General features: G+C 51.4%; 3 protein-coding genes across 3 annotated transcripts in view; 2 read left to right on the forward strand and 1 right to left on the reverse strand.

Moving 5' to 3' along the window:
- Positions 1 to 14,020, forward strand: part of LOC108153331 (putative phosphatidate phosphatase) — a 65,584-nt gene that overhangs the window by 42,774 nt on the left and 8,790 nt on the right. The window lies entirely within an intron of this gene.
- LOC108153326 (cilia- and flagella-associated protein 45) lies at positions 3,234 to 5,218 on the forward strand. Its single transcript, XM_017283243.2, has one exon. It carries the CDS (start codon positions 3,399 to 3,401, stop codon positions 5,019 to 5,021), a length of 1,623 nt encoding a protein of 540 aa, XP_017138732.1. The 5' UTR covers positions 3,234 to 3,398; the 3' UTR covers positions 5,022 to 5,218.
- On the reverse strand, positions 8,186 to 11,291 carry LOC108153328 (putative phosphatidate phosphatase). Its single transcript, XM_017283245.2, has one exon. It carries the CDS (start codon positions 10,555 to 10,557, stop codon positions 9,505 to 9,507), a length of 1,053 nt encoding a protein of 350 aa, XP_017138734.1. The 5' UTR covers positions 10,558 to 11,291; the 3' UTR covers positions 8,186 to 9,504.

Genomic DNA, 14,020 nt, shown 5'->3' on the forward strand with positions numbered 1-14,020 from the left:
CCTCCATTCGGAGCCCGGAGACCGGAGACTCTGGATTGGATTGGATTGGATTGGATTTGATTGTGAGCCAAATGCTCAAGTAAATAAACCAGCAGTCGAGCAGAGCAGGGCTGCCTATCCGAGAGTTCTGTGTGTCATTTGGTTCAATCAATCAAGGGATTTGGGTTAGCATGAGTTCTGGCCCAGAAATATGCCGCAGATAAATCAAGAGACGGGCGGGCCGGGCCGAGCTTCCCGTGCAAAAAGGTTGCACATAAAATATAGGAAAAAGCAGAATTAATTCGCAATGAAAATGCGAATGTGCGAAAAGATGCAAAGTGCTGGGATTTACAATAAAAAATTGACCAAAGCATAAGTTTAACGGTGCGACTACGAAATATGTGGGCAAATAAATAAACTCACAAAAGTAAAAACGACAACGAGAACGAGAACCATAACAAGAACAAGAACAAGAACAACAAGGGAATGAAACATGTGTGCATGGGAGTTCGGGAGTCCGGGAGTCCTCCTCCATGTGATATAAATGTGATGTTGTTTGTCCTGGGCCATGCCTCAGACGATGACAGGAAACTGTATGAAATTGCTTCTGGGCGGATCGGGGGCGGAGGGGAGTGGTGGGGTTTGGGGGGTTGGGGGGGGTGTTGAACTTGAGAGCTGCCTGCCATCCGATCAATATTTCATGCAAAGTTTTTCAAAAAAAATCTCTCTCCAGAGCATGTTTATGAAAATGCAACCGGAAATCGAATGTCTGTCAGGGCCCAACATTTCTATAAACTCTTCAGTGGAAAATCGGGAGAGTGTAGGATAGAAATAGCGATGGTTAGTGGCTTTCTCATTCCCCTGTAAATTATGCAAATAAGTCAGCACATACACACACAGAAGAATGTCGGTGTATGTCTGGCACTGGGAGACTCCTCCTAGTGGACCCCAAATGAATCATATGCCAAAAGGCATTTGAAGGCCTCAAGCTTTTGTAATGGGCCCTTTGGGTCCAACTCCTTCATTTCACTCCTGGTTTGTCTGCCTCAAAATGGCAAAATGGCAACATGGCAACATGGCGTATGCGTAACACAGCGTTAGACACTCGAAAATGCATGGCTATGGCTGAGGATAAAGTTTTCTGCTCTAGTCTGAGGGCTGTCAATTTCAGTTGCCGTCTCCGTCTCCGCTTCCGTCTCCGTCCGGACTTGGATTTCTGTGACTTGGCAGATGATTTTTCCTAGATTTTTCCCAAGTAAAAACATTTGTCTTGCCTGCAGTTGGGGCGAATCTTAGCCCTACCTTACCCGTATCGCAAATAAGATACAACTTGGTGGACACACCCGATATGGACACTCACCTGCAAGGAGATAGATAAAAAGATGTTAGAATCGTCGTGGCCCACACATGCGATAACTTAATCTAGCCCCCACCCCCTAGTCCCGACTAATCCCTGACCACAGGCGGACTTATGTCGGGTTTAATTAACGATGGAGGCGGAGGCGGGACTAAACTTGGCCGGAACACAACTTGAGCGCATAAATTAAGGCCTGAGCTCGGACTTAAGAATGCTAATGATGTCCTCGAGCCCTCGAGAAAGCTCCTTTCTCCTGTTTCTCATCTGCCTGCTGCCTGCTGCCTGCTGCCTTCTGCCTGCTGCCTTCTGCCTTCTTCCCTCTCCCTTCTACCAGCTTTCAGCGCCTGGCTAATAATGCTTTGCATATAATCAAGCAGCCCATGCATGACCTTACTCCGTCTCCATCTCCATCTCCGGCTTCATCTCCTTGGGAGGCTGCTCGCAGTGCTAATCCAACAACTTGACTGCCATTACCCCTGGAATCGGAATCGGAATCGGAGAAGGCAGAGACATAGATCCACAGAGATATGTAGGGAGAAGGAGGAGGAAAAAAGCGTTCATTTGCTCAATCGTGCACTCGAAAATGTCAATTTACATTTGCGGACTGGCAGCCAACGCATTTCCCCCTGGTGTGGCGCCGCCAAATGGGGAAACTGAGCCCGGACCATACGCAGTCCCAGTCCCAGTCCCAGTCCCTGCCTCATCCTTAGTCCCAGGCCAGGTCCCAGCTTCAGCTTAAGTTGACTTTAACGCCTCAATGCATCCAACTAGAAGCGTCCGATGGATGAGCAGGAGAAAGTTTTTTTTTTTTTTGTTTTTTTTTTGGCCAGCATCAGGAAAAAAAGAAAAACTTTTTATTAAAGTCAGCAAAAATGGTTGGAACTCGTTTTGGTTTTGGATTTCCATTCTCCCACACACTAGCCCTGATCCCTGCGCTCTGCTCTGATTCCCTTTCTCTCTCTCTCTCTCTCTCTCTCTGTGCGAGCGTGTGTGTGTGTTTGACAATGTGGGCGTGGCACTGAACTCTCTCGTCTGTTGCTCTGGTCAAGTTAATTTGTATGTGTGGCCGTAAACTTTTGCCAGCTTAGACTTTCCAACACGCCCCATTGGCCAGTGGGCAGGAGTGGAGCGATGGACAGATGGGCAGATGGACAGATGGATGGCCTGAATGGATGGCTGAATGAATGGTTGGGCAGCAACGGGAGCCGTCCCCTCTTGATATCTCAAATGTCCAGTTCTGGGTTCCGTCCACAATGTGTGAATTTTGTTGGCTTATTGCTTTTCTATGCCGCATAATTGCTGACTTCTTTCACACATTCACACACATCATTGGACTGGTCAGAGGATTGGGTCCGTGGGGTCTAGGGTCTAGGGTCTGGGGTCTGGTTTCTGGGCTCTGGGGCTCACATGTGTAAGGATGTGCTGGCGACGTTTTGTCCTTGAGCAGGACGCATAAATCATAGAGCTGCTGCAGAGCCCCGAAATTTATGCTTGGTTGCATTTTTGATGCTCCACCCACGAAGGACGCCGACCAGTGGGCAGGAGAGATAACAGAGAAAGAGACTGAGCCACAGAGAGGGGGAGAGAGGAAGGGCCCCTTTCTCGGTGGGAAGCAAATCAAGAGTAACAACTAGACGGAAATCGTATTTCAATTCAAAGATGTCGGATGTGTTTATCTGCCTCTCCATTCCTCCCCCAAGCCCCAGTCCCAGTCCCAGTCCCCGACCCAAACCCCAGCCCAATGCCAAGTTTTAACCGCCTTTCCATTCTACAGTTACGTAAGGTGTTTCCAAAACAGTTTCGCACCTTCCAGAGTTGCCATCGCTACGCGCGATGCGCTGCCAGGGTGACCATCGCTTGTTACGCAAACAAATTCGGGGCCTGCCCCAAAGAGAGTTGCCACAACAACCGGCGCACACGGGCTCTGCTTTGGGGGCCAAGTGTCCTGCAGCGCCAAGACTCATTCTTGTACACCCAGTTCTCTGTGCTCGTTGCTTACATTTTATAGAGTTTCTTATCCTTTTTTGTTTTGCCTAATCATTGACCACCGATTGGGCCGAGGATGCCGTGCTTCTCCGCCTCCAATGTGCGGTTCGTCAGCGCCGAGTCGCAGCTGAAGGAGAAGTGCCAGGAGCTGCGGTCGCGGGCCAGAGCGCAGACGGCCGCGTACCGTCCGCCGCCAGGGGGATTTCGACCCTCCACCTCCAGCCATGCCTGTGTCTCCTTCCGGAGGCCCTTCGACCAGTCGGCGGCCTACGACCAGAAGCAGCTGAAGCAGAACGAGCGCGAGAGGAAGCGCAACCAGGGATCGAAGCACATCGTGCTGCGACCCAACGATCTGCGGCGACTGAAGGACCAGGGCAGGGTGGTGACCGTGCAGGAGAAGCTGCAGGAGATCGATCAGAAGGAGGAGGACCACCGCCAGCAGCTCCAGCTGGTGGAGGAGACCAGGAGGCGCTACAAGGCCATCGATAAGGCGCGACAGGCAGTGGCCGGGGAGGACAAGATCAGCAGCGTGGACACCGAGATTCTGGAGGAGAAGGGTTCGGTGCTGAGCCGCGCCTTCCTGGCCAAGCAGGAGCAGGAGGAGGAGGTGAAGCAGATCAATCGCATGATTCTCGATGCCAAGTGCAAGGCGGTGAGGGAGGCCCAGATCCAGGAGAAGCATCTGCTGGCCAAGGCCCTGCGGGAGGACGACGAGCGCCTGGCCCGAATGGTCAACGAGCAGGCGCGCAAGGCCCTGAGCGCCGAGGATGAACGGGAGCGGCTGGAGATCGAGAAGCGGGCCAAGTACGCCCAGGAGATCCGGCAGCAGCTGACCGAGCGCGAGAACCTTCGCTACCTGGAGGCCAAGCGGGTGGCCGAGGAGGCAAAGGACATCCGCAAGGCCACCGAGCTTGTGCGCGAGGAGGAGGAGCGCCAGCGCAACTTTGTCCACGTCCGCAAGCAGCGCTTCCGCGAGGAGCTGCAGCGGATCCGCGACATGTCCAATGTGTTCAAGACCATGCTGACGGAGCAGGAGCGCCTGGCCGACCTCCGGGTGATGGCCTACATGCGCGAGAAGCAGGAGAAGGAGCGCCAGCTGAAGGAGCTGAAGCGGCTGGCCAAGAAGGAGTTCGAGCGCCGACAGCAGCGCATCTTCACGGTGGCCGCCGAGGCCATGGAGACGCGCCACACCAACGAGGAGCTCAAGTACTTGAAGGAGCGCGACCGTGTGGAGCGCGAGTACCGGCAGCGGGAGAAGGACGCGGCCATGGCCAAGCGGGAGACGGAGCGGGACCTGCTCGAGTCGCGCGCCCAGCAGGCCCAGGAGATGAAGCACCGCCTGGCCCTGGAGATCGCCCACGCCGAGGAGGAGTTCAACAAGGTGATGGACCGCATGCGCGAGGAGGAGGACAAGCAGAAGGCGCTCGATCGCCAGCGCGACTCCCAGCGCCAGGCCTACCGCAAGGACCTCAAGCAGCAGATGACCGACAAGGCGGAGGAGCGCCGTCGCCTGGCAAAAATCGAGGCCGCTCGCGTCCAGAAGTGGCTCGACCAGGAGCAACAGCGCGACACCAACATCAAGCAGGTGATCAGCTCCAAGATCGCGGCCATGCGGGAGAACTGCCTGCCCGAGAAGTACTTGAAGGAGGTGGAGAAGCAGCTGAAGAACATCCAGGGCTCGCGCAATCGGATACGCTGAGGGGGTCCGGACCCCGGTCCGAAGGGAGGGCCAAGAGCTTGCATAGCTTCGGGCGCCAGCTGGGAGCAGTAGTGGGCTTCCAGCCCGCTGCCCAAGAGTATGCAGGAGCGTAGGTCAAGCTGGTCCCACTACCAATACCACCAAGCACCTGGCAGGAGGGGAAATTCACAGCGAATAAATGAATGGGGCAAACCTTAAGCCGAAATCTATTATTTCTGATTTTCGTAGGGGGGCTGGGAGTCTTAGCGCGGGAGATCTCTTCGGTGCCCAAAAGGTTCCATAAAATTTAACCCACAGCACCGCCCGAAAGTATGCCATAAAACTGCAAACGCCACAAAAGTAACTGCCGAACCGAAATCAAAGACCGCCATCATGACGCTGACGATGATGATGATGCGACATTGTTGCGCGTGTGGCAGCATCCACCTCCGCTTGAGTCGTTCTCTCTCTCTCTCTCTGCCACCCACAGCACGCTAATTTCTAACTATGTGGGCGTTTAGCCTCTTTCTTGCCCCAGTTTTCCCCCCTCCCCCGTCCCCCGTCCCGCGTCGACATCGCTGCCACCCAGGGGACTAGCAACGCACACCACAAACAATTACACGAGACGAAAAACTACGGCCTCAGTGCCATGGAAAAAGTGGTAGCCAACTTTTGGCTACAATAAAATTTTATTATGCCACACACATACGCAGCGAACCAACAGTGGGGCCAGAGGCAGATACGCACACACACGTGCAAACAATGGGGCAGACGAAGATGGAGCTGACGCTGAAGATGCCACCGACAACGACAACGGCAACGGCAACGGCAACGACGAACTCTTGTGCATGGTTCAATTATCGTATTTCATGATTCGTTAAATTTTCGCATACGCCAAAAAAGCAAAAAAAAAAAAAAAAACACAAATACGCAAGGCTTGGCCCGCTCTACCCGCACCATCCACCCACCCACCAGGCAGGGGAGCGGAAAGAAAAGCCATACCGAGGAACAGGTTTTCCCCTGGCAACCATTGTGATGTCTACCTACAACTACAATGAAGACAGACCCCAACTCGAGGAGATTCGGAGATTGGGAGGCCTGCCTGGAGGGAGACTGCCTTCGGGTCTGAGTCTTGGGCCGGGGCTTGGGGATTGCCTGCCACTCGCATATGGCAGTAATAATTCCAATGACAATAAACGTTGTCGTATTTACAAGTACCCGCACACACACACACACACACACACACACACGCACAGACACAAAGGCACCCTCACGCTCACACTTACGGCACACACTGACATGAATTGATGAGAAAAGTTTTTGAGGAAATGTCAATAGAAAAGCGGAGACAAACTATGCTCCGATGTGCGAGGGAGTCTGCACAGCACATTGGGACGAAAGCGATGTTTAAGAGCTGCCCAAAAGCACTCCCCATGGCTCCCAGCAACTCTCAGAAGAGACCGAAAGTCTTGAGAGGTTTATTGTACGCCAAAACAGTTGGAAAAGAGTCTGTATGGGGACAGTGGGGCAAGCGTAATCTTTATTTAGGCAATCGAAAGTGCCATGCCATGCCATGCATTCCCTTCCGAGTCCCACTGTACCACGGCGTGGCATCTTTGGCATTTATAAATATATCGTGCGAGAGTACGAGTATGCTTCAAAGGAAAAGGTAAAAAGCCAAAAAATATCGATATTGTAATTGAAAACATATAAGAAGCAGCTGCTGCAGTGCCCTGCATTCTTACCCATTCCCATTACAATTCCCATCTTCATCTCCATCTTCCACCGAAACGTATCTGCAAGATTGCACACAATTGTTTTGTATTAGCAAAGTGATTTGGATCCGCCTCGGCAGGGCTTGGTTTCCTTCGATTTTATTCAGTTCAGTTCAGCACCGCGTTTCGGTTTCGGTTTCGGTTTCTGTTTCGGTTGTACATACCTTCGATATGTGTGCTTAAAAATAAATTGCTCGGCTTTAGTTTTGCGTTTTATTTATATGGCTTTTTATTTCCTTTTGTTGTAGTTGCGGTGGGGCTGGCACTCGCACGAGTGGTATCTGCCTCAGCCGCAGAGAAGTATTTTCCGCCTCTCCTTTGTTGTAGGTAGTTCAAAGCGGCCCAAGACAGATAGCTGAGTGGTTTCTGTACGAATACGGGCACGACTATCTGCAGCTAAGTATCCCAATCCCAATCCCATTCCCATTCCCATATCTAGGTGACTGTGTAATGGGTCTCAATTGCGCCCCAAATTTAAGACATCAATCGGGCCCCCATTTGCATATCAATATGCTCGGATATGGATATGGCTCCATGCCGGGGAAAATCAATATAAACGAGGAAGCTGCTTGATTGGACCCGCGACTGGCTGCCGTGTGGGGGAGGTGTCTCCGCGAAACGGCATCCAGCGGAGGTCACCGGCAGGAAGCCGTGCATTGAGCGACAGATTGACGGGGGGCGAAAATAGCGAATTATAAATAGACAAAATTCGGTTTAATTGAAAAAGGCAAATCAATAAGGTTTGATATAGAAAATTCCCGGCAATTGCCCAGAGCGTATCATGATTGATTGGCTGCTGATTGTACATAGATGGTATCGCCACCATCTGGGGGAATACCTGTTCAGTGATCCCTCCGATAAATGCTTGATTTCCAGGCGCCAGAGATCTTAAAAAATATTCAGATAGTTCGTACTAAGAACCCACATCGGTGCGATTATTTTCTGTGATATGTGTGGGGGCGATGGGTGGTGGGTGGGGTGGGGAGCCTTTGCGATTATGAAATACATAGCATCGATTAGATATGGGACACACTTCAGACATATACAATTAGTGGGGCCGCAAGACTGTTTTTGTTTTCTCCCTCGGCTGGAATGTAGACAGGGGGCATTATGACCACAATTACACATTTATTTATCTCTCTATCTATCGGTATCTATCCGTTTGCATCGGAAGGGGGTTGCGGTGGTCTCTGGCCTTATCTGTGGCCTTTGTTTATGGACAACCTACGGCAGAAGGTGCCACAAGACGGTGCTTCGATAAGGCGGCTTCCTGGAAATGTGCGGGCGGGGGCAATAATTGTAGAAATTCAATCGATGGCGGAATGTTTTGGTCAAGAGGAAAGATGAAAATATTCCACTCCAGCCAGGGGCCGCGGGCCACGGGCCACGGGCCACTAGAAACCATTCGTAAATCATTTTAGCAATAAATATTTATTCAGCTTCGAGGACAAACACTTAGATTAAACAAAATCTGTCAAGGGCTAGCCATAATTAACATAAAACAAATAATAATATTAAATAAACTTGATTAAATTGATTTGCTCATAAATCTTGCGCCACGCATTCATCCGATACTTTTATTTATTTTTGTGGTGATTTCTTTTTAAACATTATTTATAATGCATTATCGGACTGGCAACTATGCAGCCGAGCAGGCCAGAGCTGCAAGAGCTGCCAGAGCGGCCAGCCACTGCTGGCAGTGCGGTCGACGTCGCTGCCAACAGATTGTCGCAGCTGATTGGGGCAAGCTCCACGTTGGCGGTCTGCCCACTTCAAAAGCGGCAACAACAGCAGCAGCAGCAGCAGCAATTGCGGTAGCTGAAGCAGCGTCAGCGACTGCAACTGCGACGTGACTGCGGCATTGTTTACAAAAAAAAAAAAGAAAAAAAAAAACAAGTTGAAGAAGGGGTACGGGAGCGGGTGGTGGTAGTGGTGGTGGTGGTGGTGTCGGAGTTCCAGTAGCCACCGCCAAGATATAAAGCGGCTTGATCTTACTCTTAACGGCCGAGTGGTATCAGCCGGCGACCATGGGACAGACAGTAGATAAACGAAAGTGCTTCCGAAATGCTCAGATATCTTAAAAAGCGATTCGATATTCGGGTCTTTGCTGGTTCCCCATGGATCTGGGGCTGTCCCCACTGTGCTGTCGAGTCCTATCCATGGAAGAGTAGATAAACGCAGGTGCTTAGATATTTTTAAGCGATTTGACACTTGGCGTTCAGGTACACAGTCGATCAATCAAACGATATCCCATGTGCTCGCGCTGTTCCACTGTGCGGCTGCCCGGACTCGCTCCTAACGGACGACCTATGGCCGCTCTCGGGCCAGGAAACAGGGATGGGATAACAGATGTTCAATGTTCAAGGCTCACGGTTCGAGTGCTTCACTGTCCTAGTTCTATGTTTGCTTGTCCCACTGTGCGGCCGCTGCCGGACCAAATTGATGCATTGCTCGTTGCACAATTTGTCGCCTCGGATTTCGTAAATCGCCCAGAGGGGTGCGGTGTGCGTTGTGCGTTGTGCGGGGTGCGGGGCAGGTGCCATATCAGGTAAAGAGTGCGCCGCGCGCTTATCACATATTTCTGTTTACTTCGATTTCTAAATGGAAAAATAGTCGAAATAGCAGCCGGCAGGCCCAATGCGAGACGATAAGCCTAATCACATCGGCTCGCCAGCTTTCCAGCTCTAGAGCTCTCTCTCTCCTTCTGGATTTCCAGCCGGCCCGTCGGCTTAGACGACATTTGGCAAGTCGAGTGCAGAAGGTGACGGCGTTGTCGATGTCCGCGATGTGGGCGGCTTATAGACATCATCGTCATCCTCATCGTCATCGGTATCGGAATTGGAATTGGAATTCGAATTTGAGTTGTGGATGTCGTCCAGCGGCGTGGTGGTTGTCATCGTGGCAGAAGGGGCCGCGGCCAGAAAGTGCACCTTGGTGGATGTGGTTGAATTATTATTCTCGGCCATCAACTGGTGGAGGTGATGGTGGTGGCAGCCGCTGCTGTACCCGAGGGCGGTGGGGCAGGGCCCCCCAGTGCGGGGCCGCTGGGGCCGCAGCATGTCGCCCACATAGATGGCGGTGATCGCGGCATAGACAACGCCCAGGACGGCGCCGGCCAGAACGTCGGACCAGTGGTGCCAGTAGTCGGCCACGCGGCTGAGCGAGACACACAGGGCGGCCATTAGAAGGAGGAACTGGAGAATGTGTCGCAGCACTCGAATGCTGCCACGTCCCTGCCACACACTGTGCACGTAGAAGGCCAGCAGGCACATGGAGTAGAAGCTGAGACTGCTGTGGGCGCTCGGGAAGCTCACGTGCAGCTCGCGGATTTGGCGGGCCGAGATGTTGCGATTGGAGCAGTAGAACTGCTCCACGTACAGGTCGGCGTTCTGGGGGTCCGAGCAGCTGGTGCCGTCGTTCAGGCGCGGCTGGCAGGCCTGGTAGAAGTGGGGCCGCAGCCGCCCCACCACATGCTTGGCCAGCTCCGTGGTGAGGAAGGTGGCGATGAAGCCGAAGCTGAACGTGGCCTGGGAGCGCCACAGGTTGCGCAGGTAGAGCCGCATGCGGAAGCGCTTGCAGATGCGCATGATCTCCACCACGCTGATGAGGAGCATCGGCAGGAGCAGCTGCAGCACCAGCAGCATCAGCACCGAGATGGTGCACTCGTGGTAGGGATAGCGGATGGTCAGGTCCGAGCAGAAGAATCCTCGCTTAAACGTTCGCATGGTGGATAGTGAACTTTCGGAGTCGATTCGGAGTAGCTTTGCCTCACTTGAATTCATTTATTTTTGGTTTTTATTGTTTTGTTTTGTTTTTTTTTTTTTTTATTTATTAGAAGCGTTCTTATCGCCTGGGCTCGGGTTCAAGCTGATCTCTTTTTTTGGGTGGCAATTTGTTTCTGTTTCGGAATAGATTAATCAAATTTTGCACTCGTTCATTCACTTTTGGCGTATTTTCGGCTCTCTCACAAATGGCGCATTTATTTATTTCCGAACATTTATCAAGGCGAATGTTGCTTTCGAAAAACCTGCGCACGATTTTCCAGAGTCGAGGTACATAGACGATTTTCTTCTCCTTTGTGGCAGCAGGCAGCCAGCAGCCTCGCTCTTCTGATTTCGCGCGCGAGATTTTCGGAGTAGCGGAATTAAATAAATTAACGTTATGGCCCAGACCAGCTGTCCGTCAGTTTAGACACGAGCGTTTGGCTGTCAGTCACTCGCGGTGGGAAGTCGTAGGTAGTCGTCGCTCTCCTAGCCGCCTAGCCTCGCAACCCATGAACCAGGCAGCGATCCAACCAACGAACCGCTCTGTCCGCACGCTGCTCGATGTCTATGAAGCGCTCTGGAGCGACGCTGGCGTTTTGTTTGGATCGTCAGATCGGCGACGAATGTGACTCGCTGTGGCCGCTGCGCTGCCGCCGAGCTGCCGGTACCGACTGTCGTAGCGTCGATTTTTTGAGCAAACTCTTGTCTCTGTCACGGTACACAGTGGTCTACGGTCTACGGTCACTGGTATACGGTCTTCGAGCTGAAGAACAGAACCCACCGCGTCGCCGAAGGTTCCCAGTGCTCTGGCTGTGTACATTTCGCATTGATATTGAATTTCAATGGGACTTGTATTCCTTATCAATTCAGCAAAGTCGGGAGACTCTCTTGCTAGTGAGTGCTCTCGTATTTCTTCGCTTTACTTTGCTCCGGCCGCACTCGCTGCGACACCCCTCCGGCCTCCTTATGTTGGTGGTGGTGCTGCGGCTGATGCTGCTGCCACTGCTGCCACTGCTGGCGAGGCACGAATGTTGCTAATGAGGAAACTATTGAATTGTTTCAAGGTTTACTCTGCTCAGTTTGTTTAGGTTTGTTTGTCTGGGACTTGGCATTTGCGCATAATGAAAGAGTTGCATTCGCTCGAAGTGCGGATGCACATGGGAGTGGTGGCGGAGTGGCGGAGTGGAGGAGTGCCCTGCCTGGTTCGTCTCCTTCGACCATTCGAGTGGGTCATTGCAACGTGACTTAAGTCGGTTGCCACTTGCTGGGCCCTGCGCTCCGTTCGCGTTCGGTCCGCTGCGTGCCTTTGTGGCATTTGTTGATGTAGGTCGTTGCTCGGGCCTCCAATGAGTAAGCGGGTCTCAGGCTCGGCTCCCACTCTGAATCCGCGTCGGACTCCGACTTCGACTCCGACTCGGACTCGGAGGCTGTGCGGTAATGGAGACGACGGCAAACACAGGCCCGAATGGTGGAGTGCATAAACTGTAGCCAGTTTATGGCCACTTTGTATTTACACTACGAATCGAGCTTCTTTATGGCGAATTTCAACTGCTCAATTTACAGGGGAATTGCATTGCTTGCGACTATTTTCTGTTAATTTATGCTAATTTCGGAGTCGCCATGAAAGGAAATTACTCGAAATCGGAGGGACAATGGTGCCCCGCGGTCATACTGACAAATTTGCAAGCGGAACAAGCGAGCACAGGGGCGTCGTGTTTTAGATGTTAAATGGGATTTTCGGAGTTACTCCGAATTACTCCGAAATTGTATTTAGTTGAATTTTTTGGATTTTTGGATTTATTGATGTTCTATAACGTTTTCGGAGTTACTCCGAAATGTCTACAAAGGCGCAATAAGCTCAATTTTTAATTTTATTTGGGATTTTCGGAGTTACTCCGAAATTTTTACGAATTTGCATTTAAATCATTTGTGGATTATTGGTTGTCCTTTGGAATTTTCGTAATTACTCCGAAAGTGTATTAAATTCAATTTTTATTTCTTCGTGCTCCATGAGATTTTCGGAGTTACTCCGAAAGTGTATTTAATTCCATTTGTGGAAGCTGCACCCTTCGGAATACAAATTATTACGAAAATTGTAAAATGCCAAAAATTAGTCCAGACTGTGTAATTCATTTGTACTTAAAATTCATCCGAAACTGCACAGAACTTACTCCGAAAGCATAGAGCGGCGAGTACATCGCCTTGGCCCAATTGTGAAATATTGCGAACTAGTTCAGATGGTAAAACCGCTAACCCAGTAACACTGTAAGACGACCCGCGCACAGCAACGGCACTGCGAAAAACGCCCCCCCTGGCGCGATCTCCGCTGTGCGTAGGTATCTGTACGTACGAGTATCTGTATCTACGCCGTAGCCGTATCAATGAACAACCGCAGCACGCGCCAAAAAAACAAGTATTCATGATCATCGTGAGCGAACAACAAAAACCACAACGAGAAGAAGCCGTCGAGCGTCGAGCCTCGGGCCTCGAGAGATCGAGAGGTTTCTGGTTTTATATGGCAGTGGGATCTTCATTAGTGACACCTTCGACTGAGCAGACATTAAATCAAAATTTATTATTGACATAATTTGTTAAATACGCAGATGCAGTGCACATCACTCACGTGTTGCACAAGCCCACTATATAAATACTCTCCCAGTCGCCAGTCTCCCAGTCTTCCAGTCGGTCCCTGTTTGCGGCCCCTCCCTGTCTCTTTCCCCGTAAACAACCAGATCTGAGTCAGCAGTTTTCAACGTAATACATACATATGTGTATAGTGCAGGTTGCGCGAACCCGAGGAGAACTTCCTGTGGAGTCGAAAAGTGAAACGAAGCCGCCGCGCGCTGGACAGAAATGATGCAGAAACTGTTGTTTGCTTGTTCTTGGCACGTTTCCCTTTCGAGGTACGGCTACTGTCGCCGACTGATAAGCGGAAGGTGTAAGAATTTATTAGGTGGTGGCTGAGGTGTCAGCGAGATCGCCGCCGTCCCACCGGCCCGCCGTCCCATGCAAATGAGGAACTACTGATAACGATCCCAGCGCCGAAGTTTTGCAAGTGTCGTGCCGCTCACCGCGGTGGCACTTGGCATTGGCATTCCCCCATTCCGCGATTACCATTCGATGGGAAATCTGTTGACTCGTACTGCGGCAATTGCAATTTCTCGCCTTGAGCCTTGAGTGGGTGGGCCCAGGTGTGCCCAGGTGTGTGGACAGGAAGTATGGACTCCCACCGACAGCTGACAGCTATAGACCGAAGCAAATGAGGTAGCAATGATTTGGGGAATACGTCCTCAAGGTCTGCGAACCTATCCCAATCTGTGAGTGCACTGCGGATGGGGAAATTGAGCGCAGATCGATCTGAATTGATTTTAATTCCTTGCACGTGCAATGCACTCGAAGTGCGGGAGGCCCAGAAACGCCGTTAATTAAATGCTCCTCTGGAATAAAGAATGTGCCTCAAAAACGTCCAGCAATTAGTCAT

This window comes from Drosophila miranda, chromosome XR (genome assembly GCF_003369915.1).
Source record: "Drosophila miranda strain MSH22 chromosome XR, D.miranda_PacBio2.1, whole genome shotgun sequence".
Classification (NCBI taxonomy): Eukaryota; Metazoa; Arthropoda; class Insecta; order Diptera; family Drosophilidae; genus Drosophila; species Drosophila miranda.

Excerpts from the sequence above, each read along its gene's own strand:
- LOC108153326 (XM_017283243.2), top strand. The coding sequence starts at position 3,399 with ATGCCGTGCTTCTCCGCCTCCAATGTGCGGTTCGTCAGCGCCGAGTCG.
- LOC108153328 (XM_017283245.2), bottom strand. The coding sequence starts at position 10,557 with ATGAATTCAAGTGAGGCAAAGCTACTCCGAATCGACTCCGAAAGTTCA.